Raw genomic sequence first — 22,071 nt, forward strand, 5'->3', positions numbered from 1 at the left:
TTTTTGAAAGGGGTTTTACATAAGAAACCAACAAGAAAACCGGTGGCTTCTCCTTGAAGTCTTAATTTTGTGTTAAATATAATAACACTTGCTCCACTTAAACCAGCTCATCAGTTTGACTTGTGGATTTTAACATGGAAAACTGCTTTACTGATTCCTGTTATGTTGCGTCAAGTTGTAGCTTTGCAATGTCCTTTCTCAAAGATGTGTTAGAGATGGACTTCCAAGATGGCTGCACACCGATTAACAGGTAAATTTAATTTCTCTGGGTGTGAAATCAGAAACTAGGAATAAACGGCTAGTAAAAGTGTAAGCTTGAGTAAAATTCAGATCTGATGTTGTCAGTCTTCATTTATTCCTTGACATATGGGTTCAGTTCCAAGCACTGGAACTGGCTCGGCCATTACTACAGCCCGCAAGAATTAACAACTCTTACTTAAGTCCTACCCAGAATGCTCCTCTTCAATTTACCTCCGATCTCTTTTGCTGCTTCCTGTGACAGATGCGTTGTGAAATTGCTTTCAGGCTAAGTTCTGTTTTCTTGTTCTATTTTAAATGTTTTGCTATTGCCTTACATTTTTTTCTTTAGTGTATAACTTGTTGATTTTTCTCCTTCAGCCTATCCCTTTCTTCTATAAATCTTTCATCTCCCCTTCTTCCTTCCATTATACATTTTGGTGTACCTCGCGACTACCATTGTTGGTAATGCTTTTCTTTTTTCCTATCCCTTAAAAAAAATAGTAGTTTTTATTTTTCGTATTTCTCCCTACACTTGTAGTCTACCTACCATTGTTGGCAGTCTCCTGTACTTCATTACTCTTATCTACCATTGTTGGTAGCCTTCCTGTCCCTTTCTCTTCTATTTTTCTGTTTGTTTTATTACTAGTATTAGATATGGCTGACAAAGTTAAAGGAGCTTCTGGTTTTAAAAAAATGTCAAGAATGTGACCATAAGATGCCCAATTCTGATGGGCCTTCTCTTTGTGTCTATTGCCTGGGCCTGGTGCACTTTCAAGAGGATTGATCAATCTGTCATGCCTTTAGTCACCGAGCCTTGGTAGAAAGGAAAAACGAATTACTGCTAAAGGAGATGATTAAATTTGCTTTTGAGGTGGCCTTGCCTAGTTTTTCTGGTAAAAGTAAAACTGATGTATCTTCACCTTCCTCTTCATCTTCATCCTCCAAATTAGACAAACAAAAAGAGTTGATTGGTGCCAGCTTCTGCCTTGGCACTGACAACCAAAAAAATCAAGGACTTCGATAATTTCCATCTCTACATAACCGACAGTCTCTTGAAAGTCTACTTCGGTACCAACTTCGACACCAAAACTGACTTCTCCAGTGGTGCCGAAATTATCAGAAAAACATTAGACCAACCTATGGAGCTGACCACCTTGACACTGTCTTCTATTGCGGCACCGATATCTTCGGATCCAATGGAAGGTCCTGAATTTTCTTTCTTGGATTGACCTAGGACCAGATATTCCCTATCTGTAGACCCCTTTGCTGCTCAGTTGCCCAGCCCATTTTTCGAAAGACCAAAACCCCCCTCTACCCAGTCAGTTCGGTCCACTAGGAGCCTAACAGAATTAGACATGTTGAGACTGGTGGATCAGCTCCTTATGGCAAGGGGACTTACAAGTGCAGCCGCACTTCCATCCCCTTTGATTGCTGGGTCCCCTCCTTCTGTGACCCCTCCTACTCTTCCTCTTCTAACCTCCTCTGAGACCTTGGAGATTCTGGCTCTGAGTTTTCTGGTGCTTATTGTTTCAGTTCCGATGAGACCTGCATCTCCAGTATTGATTTCTACCCTGAGTTCTTCATCTCTGTCTGATCCAAAGAATTCTGTGGGCTGTGGCTATGCAGTTGGCTCAGAGGAGCAGGACTGAACTCTGTTTTTTTTTTTTTTTTTTGGCACTGTCTCTGTACCTTGGAGCTTTGGCATGCATTAGCTCTACCTCAGCCTCAGCTTTGTGAGTGGCTTCTTCAGAGCGGGCAGTGATCAGGGTTCCGAGATGGTCCTTCTCAGTTCTGGGTTCCCTTCCCTCTTTGTGGGGGCCAGCCTTCCAGATTATGGAAAGGGCCTTGCCTATTGTGGTCATTCAGTTGGTTCCTTCCCTGTCAGAGCAGTTCCCAATCCTTCCTCTCAGCCAGAGCTTCCTCCAATCTCAACGCCTGCACAGCAAGTGCCAAAGCCACAGGAGACACCTATTCAGGTATTGTCCTCTTTTGATACCTCCCCAGATTGCCCCACTGAGGAGGTTCCTCGGAATAGGAAGTGTAAGAAGAAACATTTAGATTCCTCTGAGGAATCCATCACAGATGACACCGATTTTGATGAGGGGGAGGGTTCCCCATGGTCACCCCTGGAAGAAGTCTCCTTTGGAGACATCCTTGAGATCCTTAAACAGAGGGGTGGTTGGATGTCTCAGAAGTCCTGTTCAGAGGAATCAGTGTACTTGCGGCCTTCAGTGCTCAGTCCTCTACCTATTGGGTTACTCCACCTGCTGATGAGCTCATTGTTGATCTCACAGCAGGTGTGGATGGCTCCTGACACCATAGAACCTGTCCCCAAGAGGCCAGACACAATTCTTTCTATACCAGAAGAGCATCAGCTTTAGGCAAAGAGATTACCAGTGGATGCCATGGTGGTAGCAGCGGCCACTAAAAAGGAACTGGCTGAGTAAAGTTCCTCTAGCTGTCCTCCCAATAGAGAGTCTCAGGAGATGGATAGGTTTGGAAAGCAGGTTTATGCTTCATTGACCTTTGCATTGTGGTCTTTGAACGTTATGACACACTTCACTAAACTTCAGAGGGATCTGATTAGAGCTGTCAGATACCCTAGCAGGAGACGTATCTGCAAGAGATCCAAGATAAGGTTGCTTCTCGGCTGGCCACCCTAAAGTCCATTTCAAATTCGTCCATGAGGCTCATTGTGTATGCAGCCGAAGGGATGACTAGAGCAGCGGGGTCAGGTGTAGCCATTAGGAGACATGTATGGATGCACTTATGTGAATTTGTGGAGCCATTCAAGTCTTCATTCATCAATGCACCTTTTGACAGAGCACCCCTTTATGGCCCTAAAGTTCGAGAAACTTTATCCAGCTGTGAGAAAGACAGACCCTTTCTGCAGTGGGCACATGTTTTTCTACTACTCAGCAGTCCTTCTGCAGGAAACCAAGAATTGGGAGAAAGTGGTTCAGAAAGTCCCAAGGGCCTTTTCAGGACATGCATGGCAGTGGCTCTCCCAGAGGCAGAAGGGTAAGCTTTAATGAACGATGCCATCCATGCAGCAGAAGTGGCCCACAAAATCAAGGTTCCAGGGACTACTTTCCTGGCAAAACCCTACCAGCGAACCTGAAAGGAGGCCCGATTGTTTTCCTCTGGAAGTAGTTAGGGGGTGTCTATCTTTGCACCAACACGTCTGGCTTCAAATAACGTCAGATGTTTGGGTGCAAAGGATTATTACCAGAAGTTACGCCATACCCTTTTGCTCTTTTCCAAACAATTCTAACAGACTCCTTGATGTTTCACCCAGTCAGAGGGAACAAGCAGTGCTAGAAATTCAAAAACCGCTTAAAAAAAGAGTCATCCAAGAGGTCCCACCAGACCAGGTAGGATCCGGAATTTACTCAAGATTCTTTTTAGTGCCAAAGAAGGCAGGGGACTGGAGACCAATTTTGGATCGGAGTGGTTTGAACAAGTCTGTTCAACAAACAAAATTCCAGATGGCCATGGTTCAGTCTATTCTCCCATTTCTAGGGAAAGATGATTGGATGTGCTCAATAGATATCTAGGATGTGTATTACCACATAACGGACAAGCGCTCCAGGAGATTTCTCTGCTTCCAGCTGGGAGCCAGTCATAATCAGTTCAGAGCTCTGCCCTTTGGCCTTACCACAGCTCCAAGAGTGTTCACTAAATGCATGGCAGTAGTAGCAGCTCACTTGAGATTGCAAGGATAGGATTCCAGGTGTTTCCATACTTGGGAGCAGTAATGAGCCAGTCGAGTATCTACTAGAACAAGCAAGAGACTATGTTCTCCAGACCTGTGCCGACCTGGGCATTACCATAAATTATGAAAAATCACAACTGACTCCCAACACAAACTTTAGAGTTCATAGGAGCAGTGCTGAATACCAATACTTGCATAGCTTCCCTTCACTTTCCAAGACTGCAAAAGATCAAGATCCAAGTAAAAAAGATCGTCAGGAACAAGAGAGTAGCCACATGACTATTATTGCAAGCCTTAAGTTTGATGGTGGCAGCCATTACATTTGTTCCTGTAGCAAGATTTCACATGATAATTCTTCAGTGGCTTCTAGCTTCTCAGTGGTCCATTCTGTATCAGCCAATGTCAGATCAGATTTTGATTACAATTATTGCAATAAAGACCTAGCTTGGTGGATTCAGTCAGACGGTATTCTCTTGGGCTGTCCCTTTGTTCCATCTCAACCCTGAGCCATAGTGACCACGGATGCTTCCCAGATGGGGTGGTTGGGCATTATCTGGGCAAGACTGTCCAAGGCACTTGGTCACCCATGGAGACCAACTTGCATATCAGTTTTCTAGAGCTGAGGGCAGTGCTGTTAATGTTGCAGGCCTTTCAGACTGCTCACCACTTGGGAATGATTGCAGTTCAAACAGACAATATGTCAGTAGTTTGGTACATTAACAAGTTGTATCCCCTTTGTCAAGAAGCTCTCAGAGTCTGGCAGTGGGCATTCTCTTCCAACTGCTTTCTTATCGCAATTCACATTCCAGGGTGTTCTGGTCTGATAGCAGACAAATTGAGCAGGTGCATTCTCCTGCCTCATGACTGGTCTCTCAATTCCAAACTGGTGGGGAAAACTTTTCATCACTGGGGCCAGCCTTGCTGCGACCTGTTTCGATTGCCCCTGAACAATAAGTGCAACAGCTACTTTGCCCTGGTTCTCCCCTCCAGAGGAGTCCCCAAGAGAGTTTCTCATGCATGATTGACCCTCAGGACTTCTGTATGCCTTTCCCCCCTTTCCTTTAATTCCTCAATTCCTAAAGAAAGTGATCAAGTTGAAGAGCAAAGTAATCCTTCATTGCTGTCTTGACAGATCTGGTTCCCCTTTCTCTGATTCAGCAACCATGGACTCTGGACCCAAATCCAGATCTCCTTTCCTATCCAGAGGGATTAGTTTACCCAAATCTTCAGAACCTCAGGCTTAGAGTTTGGCTTCTCCAGTTCCACTAATTGCCAGGTGTAATTCTCTATCTCCCCCAGTTCGTAAGATTCTTTGGCATCACACAAACCCTCCATTAGGAAACTCTACAAGAGTAAATGGCAAAGATTTCCATACAGGGCTTGTGATAATAACACTGACCCTTTCTCTGCTCCCATTGACAAAATCTTGGAATTTTTAGCTTTACTCTTTGAAGAAGGAGCCCTTTCCTATACTATTATGGTTCAGCTAGCAGCTGTTTCAGACTTTTATAGTAGGGTCAAGAAATATTCATTAATTTCTCATAAACTTTGTAAAGCATTCTTAAGAGGGACATTGTTGTTAAAACATCTGTATTAAAATCCATTTGTACCCTGGGATCTTACCTTAGTGTTACAGGCATTAGAACACCCTTTGAGCCTGCTGAAAACTGCGACCTAAAATTTTTATCTTGGAAAACTATTTTTCTGGTAGCGATTACTTCTGCCAGAAGAATTTCAGAAATTCAAGCCTTATCTTGTAAACTGCCATATATGATATTTCAAATGGACAGAGTTTTCTTGAGAATGAACCCTTCCTTTCTTCCAAAAGTGATGTCACAAACAAATATCAATCAGACAATTAATTTACCAGTTTTTCCCCAATTTCTCAAACAAAGGTGAATATTCTTTACATTTATTGGACTTCCATAGACAATTGCGTTTTTATCTCCATAGAATGAAAGATATCAGGAAATCTGACCAACTGTTTATTTCCTTTTCGAATACTAGAATGGGTAAGCCAATATCCAAAGTTACCTTATCTAGATGACTAAAAGATTTTATATTCTTCATATACAACAACAGGAAAGTTGAACTCCCTGCACCTGTCAGGGCACACTCTACTAGAGCCATAGCTACTTCAGCAGTTTTTCATTCTAAGGCTTCCTTGGATGATATTTGTGCAACTGTGACATGGGCTTCCCCACATACCTTTATTACTCTTTACAAATTGGATTTGGTCTCTCAGTGAAGAGCATCCTTTGGTTCTGTGGTGCACAGGAATATCATTCTGTGAGTTCTCCCAATATATAAAGTAGCTGGGGACTCTGTCCCATATGTCAAGAAAATAAATGAAGATTGACAACATCAGATAAAGAAGTTATGTACTTGCAATAACGTTCCATCTGTGTTGTCAATTTTCATTTAACCTTGACTCCCCACCCTCCATTCCCCTTCTTTTCTGACCTCCTGGTGGAACGAAATCTGGTCCGTTATGTTTTTACATATATGACACTAGGCATGGTCTCCACTAAAGTGTTATTAGGTTTATGTTCTGACATGTTTATCTGCAAACTCTATGTAAGGTAAATTGGAGATAACATTCTGGGTAGCACTTAAGCTAGAGAGTTTTTGGCTCTCATGGGCTGTAGTAATGGCCAAGTCAGTTCCAATGCTTGGAAGTGAACCCATATGTCAAAGATAAATGAAGATCGACAACACAGATGGAACATTGTGGTAAGTACATAACTTCTTTTCTTTTTACTGAATAGTAAGCACACTGCCTGGGTACCTGCAAAGAAGAAATTTGGAAAACATGAAAGAAGATCAGTCAAGAAAGATAAAGCGAAAACACTGCCTGGAACGAATCTTGCAGCTGTTCAGCAAAAAGCAGTTCAAGCGTCAGCTTTGGTACAAAAGAGGGATTCCAGTAATTTAGAGGAAAAAATAAATAAATGTAGACCGAGATGATTAAAATAAATGAAACATCGAAGGAATATGACAACTCAAAGAATAAAAGGCGGGAAAAAATAGGAGAAGCTTTAATTAGTTATTCAAATGAATTGAGAAAACTGCAAAAAATCTGAGGCTGAAATGAAGAAAAGGTTGGCTGAGTATGAAGTTTCTCAAGAATAGCTGTTAAAAAAAATAAGACTTAGGTTTTCTGTGTGCGCTCTGCCTTCTAAGAGTTTCTGATGTAACAGAAAGCCTGGAAGGAATAGACTGTATTTCTTTTATGAAAGCACAAATATGCAACTGGTCTGGTGTTCCACAGCAGGATTTGTTAATTGAATGGACATCCAAACCTGGCCATGACAAAGCAGCAAGAACTATATTAGTAAAAATGCAATCATACCAACAGAAAGAGTTCATTTTGAAAAACTGTGGCAGAAGGAAAATGATTAAACATTGAAGACAGCAGTGGTGTTGTCTTTTGGCTTTTCTCGGTTAGGGGTCGCCACAGCGGAACTCCTGTCCGCTAATGATTGGCAGTAGATTTTCACGAATGCCGAGGTGCCAGCTCAACATTCAACCTTCAATGAAGGCACACCCATTTACGCATGTCTTTCGAACGCCCACCCAACCGCAGGGAGGACATATATTTATGGAAAATTGTTATTCACTGTACACCAGGCAGAAGAAAAACAAATTAATCCCAGAAGTCTGGGTATTTTGAGAGGCAGATTTGAAATTCAAGCTGCTGTATCTAGTTGTCTTCCAAGTATCTTTTTCCTGGAGGATCAAAGACATTTTTGATGCAGAACAGATAAGGAGGAAATAAAAATTATATCCAACAAAATGTGAGCCAGCAAGCAGAAGGGGTCTGTCTCTGCTTATCATTCTTCTGAGAAAAAAGCTTTTAAAGAGACTTTGACAGTGAAACCTTTTTCCAGTGTTACAAAGGTAAATGCTTGATAGACAAACAAAAAGCACATGGATTGACTAGAAGAATCAGGAGAACCTTAGACTTGAACCACAGACTGTATGTGGAGACAGAGAATATCTGGAAAAAAATAGTAACACTGAAATCAGTGAGTAAATGGAAGACTATAAAGCATCTGTCGCATATGTGAAATATGGCTTTGCAAGAAAAAGTGGCTGAGAAAAGATTGGACTTTAGTTGACTTTGTTAAACTTTTGGGTGGCCTGTAAAGCATATACCCAAATTATATCCTTAATGTTTAGAAGGATATGAAATGGGGAAAAAGTGACTGCAAGTAAAACAATTTTTGTTCTTATGAGTATTTGTGTAAAATACTTCATAATATAAACTGGGGGTTATAAATCAGTTGTGTATATTTTGCAGTTAGGAATATTTTAAATGTGAAGGAGTCTTTTCAGTGACTGTTGTATGTGTTAAATATATTAAAGTAAACAAGTATTTTTTTTAGTTATAAGAAATAATAGGCTTTACAGTATAACAAGAGAAATAGGCTGGGCAGCAGCAATCAGTTAATATAATACTGTGATCTCCAGTTGCTGCTGTGGGGGTGAGGTGTAAAAGTGTACTTATTATATTGTAATATAGAACGGAGATAGTGATTTCCTTTGTTTTTACATGGGTGGATATTTAGATTAATGTCCTTGGCTTAAGCTGTAAACAAGATTTTTTTAAAGAAAATAGGCTTAAAAAGTAAGACAAAATGATGAAAACCATGACAAAATTCTAGAAATCAGCTTGTTTTATTTCCATTACCAAGTGCTCTCAGTAAGGTTGCTCATTCATCTGTAGCACATATAACAAGAAGGCTTGGAGTTTCATTTAGATGCTTTAATACATAGAAACACATCAGGATGGATAGCAACATGATTAAATATGAAAAAACTAGTTAACAGGCCTTACATGCATACATGCATACATACATGCATACATACATACATACATGCTTACATATCAACAGCCAACTACAAAATGGCAGTCAGGCTCACACGTGCTCAGTATTTATACACTTGTACAAGCCCTTGGATAGCTTCTTAAAGGTATATACACACGTTGATTTACATCCTACCTCTTAAAAAGATTGCCCTTTATACAAAACAGTGTTAGGGATAGACATGCATTACTATATACATCAGAAACAAAACAGTGTTCATGTTCAGGTTGCTTCATGTCTGCTACAGGGTTTAGAGATTTGACCCTATCTCGTAACATAACAGTTGGGACCAAATTTAGCAACAGAGACAGTCTGCAGTGCACAACTTATACGAAAACTTCTGGATTTGTCACAGGAACAGGAATGTCCTCTGGAATTAGAACACCGGAAAACGCACTCTGAGATAAAGAGTCTTTCTCACAGGCTATGTGCTGTGTTATAGGCTCTTGACACCAATCTTAAATGCTTCTGATTCCACCCCAAAATTGCCCGTTCTGATTCCACAATGTATGATCTGGGCTCTGGACCAATATTCTTGACACCAATCTGATCATAATCTTTGGACATTTGCATCATTACCACTTCGCTTCTCGTAATGGATTGAGCAGTTTGCTGGTCTTATCATAATAGGACTTCTGGGTTGTGTTTCTTCAACAGATTAGCTTTAACTGATCCGTTCTTGACACGTGGAACCAACAATTGACTACTGATTGGTAATGTATTTCTGGTTTGTCTTGACGGAAGTCTCTGAGCAGGTGAACAAGATGTTTATCACTGGGAATATTTCTGACATTCAAGAGATTCAGAAAAACATTATTACTATCTCATTTGGACTTTTCTAGTAACTGCTTTACATTTTGAACTACATGTTCTGCCAAACCATTTGACTGTGGATACTCTGGACTACTTGTGACATGAGTAAAGTTCCATTCTTCAGCAAATCTTTGGAACTGTTGGCTTGTAAACTGCGTGACATTGTCAGAAATAACTTTGTGTGGACTACCATATACAGCAAAATGATGCTTCATCTTAATAATGACTGTACTGGATGCTAAGATAGGAAGCAGATCAATGTTGAACCAATTGGAGTAAGAGTCTACTAACACCAAATGATGACCATTCCACACGAAAATGTCTGAGGCTACTGTCGACCAAGGTAGTAATGGAATCTGGTTAACATGAAGTGGTTGCTTCTGTTGATGTGGCTTTGTACTATTACACACTGAAGAAGATAAGGGCTCTCTCAATTTCTTGTGACATAGAAGGCCAAAATACTAGTCCTCTCACCCTTTTTTTGGAAGATTTGGTTACAGGGTGACCACAATGCAAGACAGTAATGTACTCTGGTTGCAAGGACTTTGGAACAATTACTTTTGGACCTTTCATAATAATACCTTTGTCAGACAATCTCATCTCTGTAAGGAAAATCAGGTTGCACTTCTTGAGGTAAACTAGATTACTTTGATGGCCATCCTTGTTTGATAAAGTGGTTGAGCTTTGTAAAACTGGATCTGTGGCTGTGTGATGTCTCAGCTCATCAAGATTTGTAGAAGAAAAATGTCTCACTTCCCTGACTTCAAAATCAAGGTTCTCATTCTTGTGCTGTTCTGTGGTACTTCTGGGCGATCTGGATAAGGTATCAGCAGGATCAAGAAGTTTGCCTTTCCTGTAGACAATATTGAAATTCTGTTTTTGCAATCTCAACATCATACATTGCAGTCTGGCTAGACCTGAATGCATGGGCTTTCTCAGAATAATGACTAATGGTTGGTGGTCTGTTTCAATGTGGATAGGTATACCATAAACATAATCGTGGAACTTTGAACATGCAAACAAAATTGCCAAAACTCTTTCTTGATCTGGGCATACTGCATTTCAGTTTGCATAAGGATTCTTGATGCGTAGGCAACAGGTTGATCCTTTTGTAGAATGACTGCACCAAGACCAAATTTCTAAGTGTCACAGGAAAGTGTAACTGTTTTGTGAACATCATGGTATCTGAGAGTTGGTGGACTAGCAACAGGACATCAAATGATCTTTGGTGTTGCTCTAACCAAGTCCAGGATACATCTTTACATGTCAGCTCTCTAAGCGGTGCTGAAAGTTGGCTCAAGTCTGGAATGAACTTGCTAGGTAGTTGACTATACCAAGAAAACGTTGCAGGCTTGAACATTGTCTGGAGCTGGCATCTCAAGAATGGCTGTTTGTTTTGAAGGGTCTGGTCATAGGCCTGTACTTGTAAATAAGTGACCAACATAAGTAACTTCTCATAGTCTGAATTTGCATTTGTGGGAATTGAGTTTGATTCACTTGCTGTGCCCTTCCTAGAACTTTTCTGAGGTTTCTGTCATGTTCTGCTTCATCATGACCACCTGCTAGTATGTCGCCTACTGTTTTCCTTTTTTGGGGTTAAAAAAAAACGGGTTTTTTTTTTAGGGTTTTTTTAAAAATATTATTAAAAGGGGTTAAAACAAAGGAAAAATTTTTTTTTTTTAGTTTTTTTTTTAAAAAAAAAAAAATAAAAAAGGGCTTTACAGTATAACCAGAGAAATAGGCTGGGCAGCAGCAATCAGTTAATATAATACTGTGATCTCCAGTTGCTGCTGTGGGGGTGAGGTGTAAAAGTGTACTTATTATATTGTAATATAGAAGGGAGATAGTGATTTTTTTTTTTTACATGGGTGGATACTTAGATTAATGTCCTTGGCTTAAGCTGTAAACAAGATTTTTTTAAAGAAAATAGGCTTAAAAAGTAAGACAAAATGATGAAAACCATGACAAAATTCTAGAAATCAGCTTGTTTTATTTCCATTACCAAGTGCTCTCAGTAAGGTTGCTCATTCATCTGTAGCACATATAACAAGAAGGCTTGGAGTTTCATTTAGATGCTTTAATACATAGAAACACATCAGGATGGATAGCAACATGATTAAATATGAAAAAAACTAGTTAACAGGCCTTACATGCATACATGCATACATACATGCATACATACATACATACATACATGCTTACATATCAACAGCCAACTACAAAATGGCAGTCAGGCTCACACGTGCTCAGTATTTATACACTTGTACAAGCCCTTGGATAGCTTCTTAAAGGTATATACACACGTTGATTTACATCCTACCTCTTAAAAAGATTGCCCTTTATACAAAACAGTGTTAGGGATAGACATGCATTACTATATACATCAGAAACAAAACAGTGTTCATGTTCAGGTTGCTTCATGTCTGCTACAGGGTTTAGAGATTTGACCCTATCTCGTAACATAACAGTTGGGACCAAATTTAGCAACAGAGACAGTCTGCAGTGCACAACTTATACGAAAAACTTCTGGATTTGTCACAGGAACAGGAATGTCCTCTGGAATTAGAACACCGGAAAACGCACTCTGAGATAAAGAGTCTTTCTCACAGGCTATGTGCTGTGTTATAGGCTCTTGACACCAATCTCAAATGCTTCCGATTCCACCCCAAAATTGCCCGTTCTGATTCCACAATGTATGATCTGTGCTCTGGACCAATATTCTTGACACCAATCTGATCATAATCTTTGGACATTTGCATCGTTACCACTTCGCTTCTCGTAATGGATTGAGCAGTTTGCTGGTCTTATCATAATAGGACTTCTGGGTTGTGTTTCTTCAACAGATTAGCTTTAACTGATCCGTTCTTGACACGTGGAACCAACAATTGACTACTGATTGGTAATGTATTTCTGGTTTTTCTTGACAGAAGTCTCTGAGCAGGTGAACAAGATGTTTATCACTGGAAATATTTCTGACATTCAAGAGATTCAGAAAAACATTACTACTATCTCATTTGGACTTTTCTAGTAACTGCTTTACATTTTGAACTACATGTTCTACCAAACCATTTGACTGTGGATACTCTGGACTACTTGTGACATGAGTAAAGTTCCATTCTTCAGCAAATCTTTTGAACTGTTGGCTTGTAAACTGTGTGACATTGTCAGAAATAACTTTGTGTGGACTACCATATACAGCAAAATGATGCTTCATCTTAATAATGACTGTACTGGATGCTAAGATAGGAAGCAGATCAATGTTGAACCAATTGGAGTAAGAGTCTACTAACACCAAATGATGACCATTCCACACGAAAATGTCTGAGGCTACTGACGACCAAGGTAGTAATGGAATCTGGTTAACATGAAGTGGTTGCTTCTGTTGATGTGGCTTTGTACTATTACACACTGAAGAAGATAAGGGCTCTCTCAATTTCTTGTGACATAGAAGGCCAAAATACTAGTCCTCTCACCCTTTTCTTGGAAGATTTGGTTACAGGGTGACCACAATGCAAGACAGTAATGTACTCTGGTTGCAAGGACTTTGGAACAATTACTTTTGGACCTTTCATAATAATACCTTTGTCAGACAATCTCATCTCTGTAAGGAAAATCAGGTTGCACTTCTTGAGGTAAACTAGATTACTTTGATGGCCATCCTTGTTTGATAAAGTGGTTGAGCTTTGTAAAACTGGATCTGTGGCTGTGTGATGTCTCAGCTCATCAAGATTTGTAGAAGAAAAATGTCTCATTTCCCTGACTTCAAAATCAAGGTTCTCATTCTTGTGCTGTTCTGTGGTACTTCTGGGCGATCTGGATAAGGTATCAGCAGGATCAAGAAGTTTGCCTTTCCTGTAGACAATATTGAAATTCTGTTTTTGCAATCTCAACATCATACATTGCAGTCTGGCTAGACCTGAATGCCTGGGCTTTCTCAGAATAATGACTAATGGTTGGTGGTCTGTTTCAATGTGGATAGGTATACCATAAACATAATCGTGGAACTTTGAACATGCAAACAAAATTGCCAAAACTCTTTCTTGATCTGGGCATACTGCATTTCAGTTTGCATAAGGATTCTTGATGCGTAGGCAACAGGTTGATCCTTTTGTAGAATGACAGCACCAAGACCAAATTTCTAAGTGTCACAGGAAAGTGTAACTGTTTTGTGAACATCATGGCATCTGAGAGTTGGTGGACTAGCAACAGGACATCAAATGATCTTTGGTGTTGCTCTAACCAAGCCAGGATACATCTTTACATGTCAGCTTTTAAGCGGTGCTGAAAGTTGGCTCAAGTCTGGAATGAACTTGCTAGGTAGTTGACTATACCAAGAAAACGTTGCAGGCTTGAACATTGTCTGGAGCTGGCATCTCAAGAATGGCTGTTTGTTTTGAAGGGTCTGGTCATAGGCCTGTACTTGTAAATAAGTGACCAACATAAGTAATTTCCCATAGTCTGAATTTGCATTTGGGGGAATTGAGTTTGATTCACTTGCTGTGCCCTTTCTAGAACTTTTCTGAGGTTTCTGTCATGTTCTGCTTCATCATGACCACCTGCTAGTATGTCTTACTATGATAGCACAAGGATACCCAGAAAAATGTTTTCCCTTTTCCCTGAAAGACTTCACTTGCAGAATTTATCCCAAATGGCATTATCAAAAATCTGTACCTGCCAAATAGAGTACTGAAAGTAGTGAGCAAAAGAATTTTTGTCGAGCTGAATTTGCCAAAATGACCTCTTTGCATTTAAGACAAAAAAAATAGTGGCATTTGGCATAAAGGCTATGACTTCGACTGTCTTGGATGATGAGATGAGTGTTTTTTTCAAATCTGGCATCAGAATATTCTGATGTCATCTGAGCTTTTCTTATGAGCTATCCCATGGAAGATCCCCATTCAGTTGTAGTTTCAACTGGACAAATCCCCCTTGTCACACCATTTTATCTGGTTGGTTTTGACTCTGTCCTGCATGGGTATTGGAACTTTTGCTGGCCTGATAACTGGACTGATCTCTGGGTCTAACTTCATGGAGTACACAACTGGAAGTTTGCCTAGTCAGCATAGGTAGAAAACATGTGCTGAAAAATTAGAGTAGTGGTTTTTTAAGCTAACATGGTGGATTTCCTTATTAAATGAAAGCAGCCCCTTTTTTAAACTGTCTCTGAGTCCTAATAATGACTGAAAGCACCTTCTGACCACATAAAATAACAAGTCGTAGCTTCTTCCAGCAGAGTTACAAAAGCACTACTGACCCTTCTTTGAATTTCTTCAGCTCCATAAGCAACAACCTTCACACACCTTGCCAAATCAAGCCTTTCACCTTTACAATCTAGCAAATGTTTCTGCACACATAACATTGTATTTAAAAACCTGTATAAACTTTGAGTTCTATGTGTTTGCCATTTATCTGAACAGTACAAAATACTTTTTTTTCCCCTTAAATCTACTGCATGCGTTTCATGCCACTTCGCTTCTCGTAATGGATTGAGCAGTTTGCTGGTCTTATCATAATAGGACTTCTGGGTTGTGTTTCTTCAACAGATTAGCTTTAACTGATCCGTTCTTGACACGTGGAACCAACAATTGACTACTGATTGGTAATGTATTTCTGGTTTGTCTTGACGGAAGTCTCTGAGCAGGTGAACAAGATGTTTATCACTGGGAATATTTCTGACATTCAAGAGATTCAGAAAAACATTATTACTATCTCATTTGGACTTTTCTAGTAACTGCTTTACATTTTGAACTACATGTTCTGCCAAACCATTTGACTGTGGGTGCTCAGGACTACTTGAGATATGAGTAAAGTCCCATTCTTCAGCAAACCTTTGAACTGCTGGCTTGTAAACTGTGTGACATTGTCAGAAATAACTTTGTGTGGACTACCATGTACTGCAAAATGATGCTTCATCTTAGTAATGACTGTACTGGATGCTAAGATAGGAAGCAGATCAATGTTGAACCAATTGGAGTAAGAGTCTACTAACACCAAATGATGACCATTCCACACGAAAATGTCTGAGGCTACTGTCACCAAGGTAGTAATGGAATCTGGTTAACATGAAGTGGTTGCTTCTGTTGATGTGGCTTTGTACTATTACACACTGAAGAAGATAAGGGCTCTCTCAATTTCTTGTGACATAGAAGGCCAAAATACTAGTCCTCTCACCCTTTTTTTGGAAGATTTGGTTACAGGGTGACCACAATGCAAGACAGTAATGTACTCTGGTTGCAAGGACTTTGGAACAATTACTTTTGGACCTTTCATAATAATACCTTTGTCAGACAATCTCATCTCTGTAAGGAAAATCAGGTTGCACTTCTTGAGGTAAACTAGATTACTTTGATGGCCATCCTTGTTTGATAAAGTGGTTGAGCTTTGTAAAACTGGATCTGTGGCTGTGTGATGTCTCAGCTCATCAAGATTTGTAGAAGAAAAATGTCTCACTTCCCTGACTTCAAAATCAAGGTTCTCATTCTTGTGCTGTTCTGTGGTACTTCTGGGCGATCTGGATAAGGTATCAGCAGGATCAAGAAGTTTGCCTTTCCTGTAGACAATATTGAAATTCTGTTTTGCAATCTCAACATCATACATTGCAGTCTGGCTAGACCTGAATGCATGGGCTTTCTCAGAATAATGACTAATGGTTGGTGGTCTGTTTCAATGTGGATAGGTATACCATAAACATAATCGTGGAACTTTGAACATGCAAACAAAATTGCCAAAACTCTTTCTTGATCTGGGCATACTGCATTTCAGTTTGCATAAGGATTCTTGATGCGTAGGCAACAGGTTGATCCTTTTGTAGAATGACAGCACCAAGACCAAATTTCTAAGTGTCACAGGAAAGTGTAACTGTTTTGTGAACATCATGGCATCTGAGAGTTGGTGGACTAGCAACAGGACATCAAATGATCTTTGGTGTTGCTCTAACCAAATCCAGGATACATCTTTACATGTCAGCTCTCTAAGCGGTGCTGAAAGTTGGCTCAAGTCTGGAATGAACTTGCTAGGTAGTTGACTATACCAAGAAAACGTTGCAGGCTTGAACATTGTCTGGAGCTGGCATCTCAAGAATGGCTGTTTGTTTTGAAGGGTCTGGTCATAGGCCTGTACTTGTAAATAAGTGACCAACATAAGTAACTTCTCATAGTCTGAATTTGCATTTGTGGGAATTGAGTTTGATTCACTTGCTGTGCCCTTTCTAGAACTTTTCTGAGGTTTCTGTCATGTTCTGCTTCATCATGACCACCTGCTAGTATGTCGTCTACTATGATAGCACAAGGATACCCAGAAAAATGTGTTCCTTTGCACGCTGAAAGACTTCACTTGCAGAATTTATCCCAAATGGCATTATCAAAAAAATCTGTACCTGCCAAATAGAGTACTGAAAGTAGTGAGCAATAAGAATTTTTTGTCGAGCTGAATTTGCCAAAATGACCTCTTTGCATTTAAGACAGAAAAAATAGTGGCATTTGGCATAAAGGCTATGACTTCTTCGACTGTGCGTATTGGATGATGAGATCGTAGTGCTTTTTTTCAAATCTCGTGCATCAGTACATATTCTGATGTCATCTGAGCTTTTCTTATGAGCTATCACCATGGAAGATCCCCATTCAGTTGTAGTTTCAACTGGACAAATCGTACCTTGTCACACCATTTTATCTGGTTCGGTTTTGACTCTGTCCTGCATGGGTATTGGAACTTTACGTGCTGGCCTGATAACTGGACTGATCTCTGGGTCTAACTTCATGGAGTACACAACTGGAAGTTTGCCTAGTCAGCATAGGTAGAAAACATGTGCTGAGCAAAATTAGAGTAGTGGTCTTTTAAGCTAACATGGTGGATTTCCTTATTAAATGAAAGCAGCCCCATTTTTAAACTGTCTCTGAGTCCTAATAATGACTGAAAGCACCTTCTGACCACATAAAATAACAAGTCGTAGCTTCTTCCAGCAGAGTTACATGAAAGCACTACTGAGCCTTCGTTTGAATTTCTTCAGCTCCATAAGCAACAAGCTTCACACACCTTGCCAAATCAAGCCTTTCACCTTTACACATGCTAGCAAATGTTTCTGCACACATAACATTGTACTTAAAACCTGTATAAACTTTGAGTTCTATGTGTTTGCCATTTATCTGAACAGTACAAAATACTTAGGTCTTTGCCCTTAAATCTACTGCATCAAGCGTTTCATGAAGCACTGACACACCAACATAAAGAGTAGAATTGTCACTGTCTAACTGATCAACTTGTTTCTTAAAATGTTCCCTTTTATTAAGAGTATAGGCCTTTTGATTTACAAAACCTTTTGAAATTATTCCATTTATTACATTTGTGGCATTGTTGACCAAAAGCTAAACATTTCTTCCTTTTAGATTCATGACTTCCACCACAGTTATGACCGTTGCAATGAAATTGGGTTGGGGTCCATGCTTTGTTTGCTGACTCACTGTTATGCTTCACTGACACTGTGCAAATTCTGGAATTTGCTAGAAAGCTCTGGGGTTTATCAGTGAGTGCTGCAGGGTTCACAAATCCTGCCATGTGCTTGGGCCTCTTTCTTTTAACTAGGTGCTGAATACTATCAACATGAGCTTTATCACTGTACCTTCTAGAGCTATTTTCATTTGTAAGCATGTTTGTGTGCTTTTGTCTGAGCTCGTATGTCTGACAAATCTCAATGGCCTTATTCAAAGTTAAATCATTGTTACGAAGCAAAGTCTTTCTTACAGCATCATCTTTTATTCCACACCCAAGTCTGTCTTTTATCAATTCATCCCTTAAGTCACCAGATCTGCATGTTTTAACTTTATTTATCAGGTCAGTTATATATGCTGCAAAAGTTTCACAAGGCTTTTGATCCCTTGTGTAAAATAAGTGCCTTCCCTTAGTATCGTTTGTCTGGGGTTACACATTTCTCTAAATTTACATTTTAAGCACTCTGGGTTCTCCCTTGACTCAAACGGTACAACAATATGGTTTCCCCCTCTCCTGTTTAGATAGCAGGTACATACATAAATGAGCATTCCTTTTCAATGGCTTCTGACACAGCTAAATTAAGAATAAATGGCTTTGTACAGTCATCTTTATCAGAAAATGCAGCCTCTATGAAAATGTAGTACTCTTGCACAAACACTCTCCAGTTCTCAGCAATATTACTGTCAAGCACAAGTGCACTGGGTTTCTGAAATCCATCTGCTATGCCCACAAAGTATACACAAACACACTGAAAATATGGCCCTTGTAATTATGTATGAACAAACAGTGCTGTGAACTTGTAATAACATTCAAATACACAATAAACTCTGAAATGCTGTGCTTTGTGAAATATGCTCTGTAATGGCTGCACTCTGAAATATGCCTTGTAATGGCTGTACTTTGCAAAATAGCTTTACTGTAACACTGCACAAATAAGAAACTCTTTATACACTTCTGATAACTCTGATATCTTTCCTTAATATGAAAAATACATGCTTTGCAAAAATGTGGTCATTTCCCTTTATTTTACTCATTTTATGCAATTCAAACTTTATTTCAAACATTTTATGTAGTAATTGGAATATTTTTGTCAATATCGTACATATTGGTTTATGTGAATATAATGTATAATGTTCTGTGTGCCCCGTTTCATATTATGCGAAAAAGAAATAGTGCTGAGCAAGTTTTAATATCTGAAATTCGTTTCTGACCTGTTTTGTGAAGTTTACACTTTTTAAGGACAGTCCGCTCGTCTGTATTCCACCAGCCCTAAGTAAGTGTCTTTAGTCATTTTAGCCAAGCAACCTCTAACTTCATGCCCTTTCCATATGCTAGTTCTGACTCCATGCCCTTTAGACATGCCTCTTGTGATACCATGTCACTCATTCATCTCTAACACAAATAACAAGAAGACTTGGGGTTTCATTTAGATGCTTTAATAAATAGAAACCCATAACCCAGCCACTGGGGATGCACAAGCCAGTGCATTTCTTTGTGCCGGTCCCAACCCCGGATAAATGGGGAGGGTTGCGTCAGGAAGGGCATCCGGCATAAAACTTGGCCAAATTATTCATGCAGACACCAGAAAAGATTTACATACTGGATCAGTCGAGGCCCGGGCTAACAACGACCACCACCAGTACTGTTAGCCAACAGAGTGCTGGCAGAAATTGGGCTACTGTTGGCCGGAGGGCGAGAGGAGGTGGAAGGCATGGCCGAAGGCAGAAAGAGAGGAGAAGTGAGGGTCGGAACTTTGAATATTGTCAGTATGACTGGTATAGGGAGAGAGCTAGTGGATATGATGGACAGAAGGATGGTTGGTAATATTGTGTGTGCAAGAGATCAGATGGAAGGGGAGTAAGGCTCGGTGTATTGGAGGTGGGTTCAAATTGTTTTATCATGGTGTGGATGGGAGGAGAAATGGCATAGGAATTATCCAGAAGGAACAATATGCTAGGAGTGTTTTGGAGGTTAAAAGAGTGTCGGATAGAGTGATGTTTATGAAGCTGGAAATTGATGGTGTAATGATGAATGTTGTTAGTGCATATGCTCCACAAGTTGGGTGTGCAATGGACGAGAAAGAAAAATGTTGTAATGAGTTGGATGAAGTCATGATGACTGTACCCAAGGGTGAGAGAGTGGTGATTGGAGCAGATTTCAGTGGGCATGTTGGTGAAGGGAACAGAGGGGATGAGGAAGTAATGGGTAGGTATGATGTTAGAGGAATGCAGAAGGTCAGATGGTAGTGGATTTTGTGAAAAGGATGGACATGGCTGTGGTGAATACGTATTTTAACAAGAGAGAGGAGCATAGGGTGACATACAAGAGTGGAGGATGATGCACACAGGTGAATTATATCTTATGTAGGAGGGCCAGTTTGAAGGAGATTGGAAACTGTAAAGTGGTGACTGGGGAAGTGTAGTTAGACAGCATAGGATGGTAGTTTGTAAGATGATGGTGATAAAGAAGAGGATGAGGAGTGTGAGGGCAGCACCAAGGATCAAATGGTGGAAATTGAAAAAGGGTAATTGTGAGGTGGAGTTCAGGGAAGAGTTAAGACAGGCATTGGGTGGCAGCGAAGAGTAACCAAATAGCTGGGTAACTACAGCAGAGCTTGTAAGGGAGATGGCTAGAAAGGTGCTTGGTATGACATCTGGACAGAGGAAGGATGACAAGGAGACATGGTGGTGGAATGAGGAAGTACAGGAGAGTATACAGAGAAAGAGGTTGGCAAAGAAGAAGTGGGATTGTCAGAGAGTTGAAGAAAGTAGATAGGAGTATAAGGAGATGAGGTGCATGGCAAAGAGAGAGGTGGCGAAGGCTAAGGATAAGGCATATGAAGAGCTGTATGAAAGGTTGGACACTAAGGAGGGAGAAAAGGACTTGTACTGATTGGCTAGACAGAGGGACTGAGCTAGGAAAGATGTGCAGCAGGTAAAGGTGATAAAGATGATGAGGGAAACATACTTACAAGCGAGGAGAGTTGTGTTGAGCAGATGGAAAGAGTACAATGAGGGGGTTGATGAATGAAGAGAATGAGAGGGAGAAGAAGGTTGGATGATGTGGGGATAGTGAATCATGAAGTGCAGTGGATTAGCAAGGAGGAAGTAAGAATAGCTATGAAGAGGATGAAAAATTGAAAAGCTGTTGGTCCAGATGACATGCCTGTGGAAGCATAGAGGTGTTTAGTGAAATGGCAGTGGAGTTTTTAACCAGACTGTTTAATGAAATTTTGGAAAGTGAGAAAGTGTTTTGAGAAAGTGTTTTGGTACTGATTTTTAAGAATAAGGGTGATGGGCAGAGCTGTAGTAATGACAGAGGGATTAAATTGATCAGTCACAGCATGAAGTTATGGGAAAGAGTAGTGGAAGCTAGGTTAAGAAGGGATGTGATGATTAGTGATTAGCAGTATGGTTTCATGCCAGGAAAGAGCACTACAGATGCAATGTTTGCTCTGAGAGTGTTGATGGAGAAGTACAGAGAATGTCAGAAGGAGTTGCATTGTGTTTTTGTAGACTTGGAGAAAGCATATGACAGGGTGATTAGAGAGGAGTTGTGGTACTGTATGAGGAAGTCAGGAGTGTCTGAGAAGTATGTAAGAGTGGTACAGGATATGTATGAGGGTAGTGTGACAGCGGTGAGGTCTGCAGTGGGAGTGATGGATTCATTTAAGGTGGAGGTGGGATTACATCAAGGATCAGCTCTGAGCCCTTTCTTATTTGCAGTGGTGATGGACAGGTTGACAGATGAGATCAGACAGAGTCCCTGTGGACTGTGATTTTTGCAGATGACATTGTGATCTGTAATGAGAGTAAGGAACAGGTGGAAGAGACCCTGGAGAGATGGAGATATTCTCTAGAGAGAAGAGGAATGAGGGTCAGCAGGACTAAGACAGAATATATATGTGTGAATGAGAGGGGGGAGGATAGAGGAATGGTGAGAATGCAA

General features: G+C 40.2%; 1 protein-coding gene across 1 annotated transcript in view; it reads left to right on the top strand.

Annotated features, from left to right (window-relative positions):
• Nucleotides 1-2,015: 2,015 nt before the first annotated feature.
• LOC122792451 (dynein light chain Tctex-type 1-like) overlaps nucleotides 2,016-22,071 on the top strand; it is a 268,497-nt gene continuing 248,441 nt past the window's right edge. The window contains exon 1 of the mRNA XM_044060238.1: nucleotides 2,016-2,216. Coding sequence (XP_043916173.1) covers nucleotides 2,016-2,216 — 201 coding nt within the window. The remainder of the gene's footprint in view (nucleotides 2,217-22,071) is intronic.

Source organism: Protopterus annectens, chromosome 1.part2 (assembly GCF_019279795.1).
Source record: "Protopterus annectens isolate FY-2018-M chromosome 1.part2, PAN1.0, whole genome shotgun sequence".
Lineage (NCBI taxonomy): Eukaryota > Metazoa > Chordata > Ceratodontiformes > Protopteridae > Protopterus > Protopterus annectens.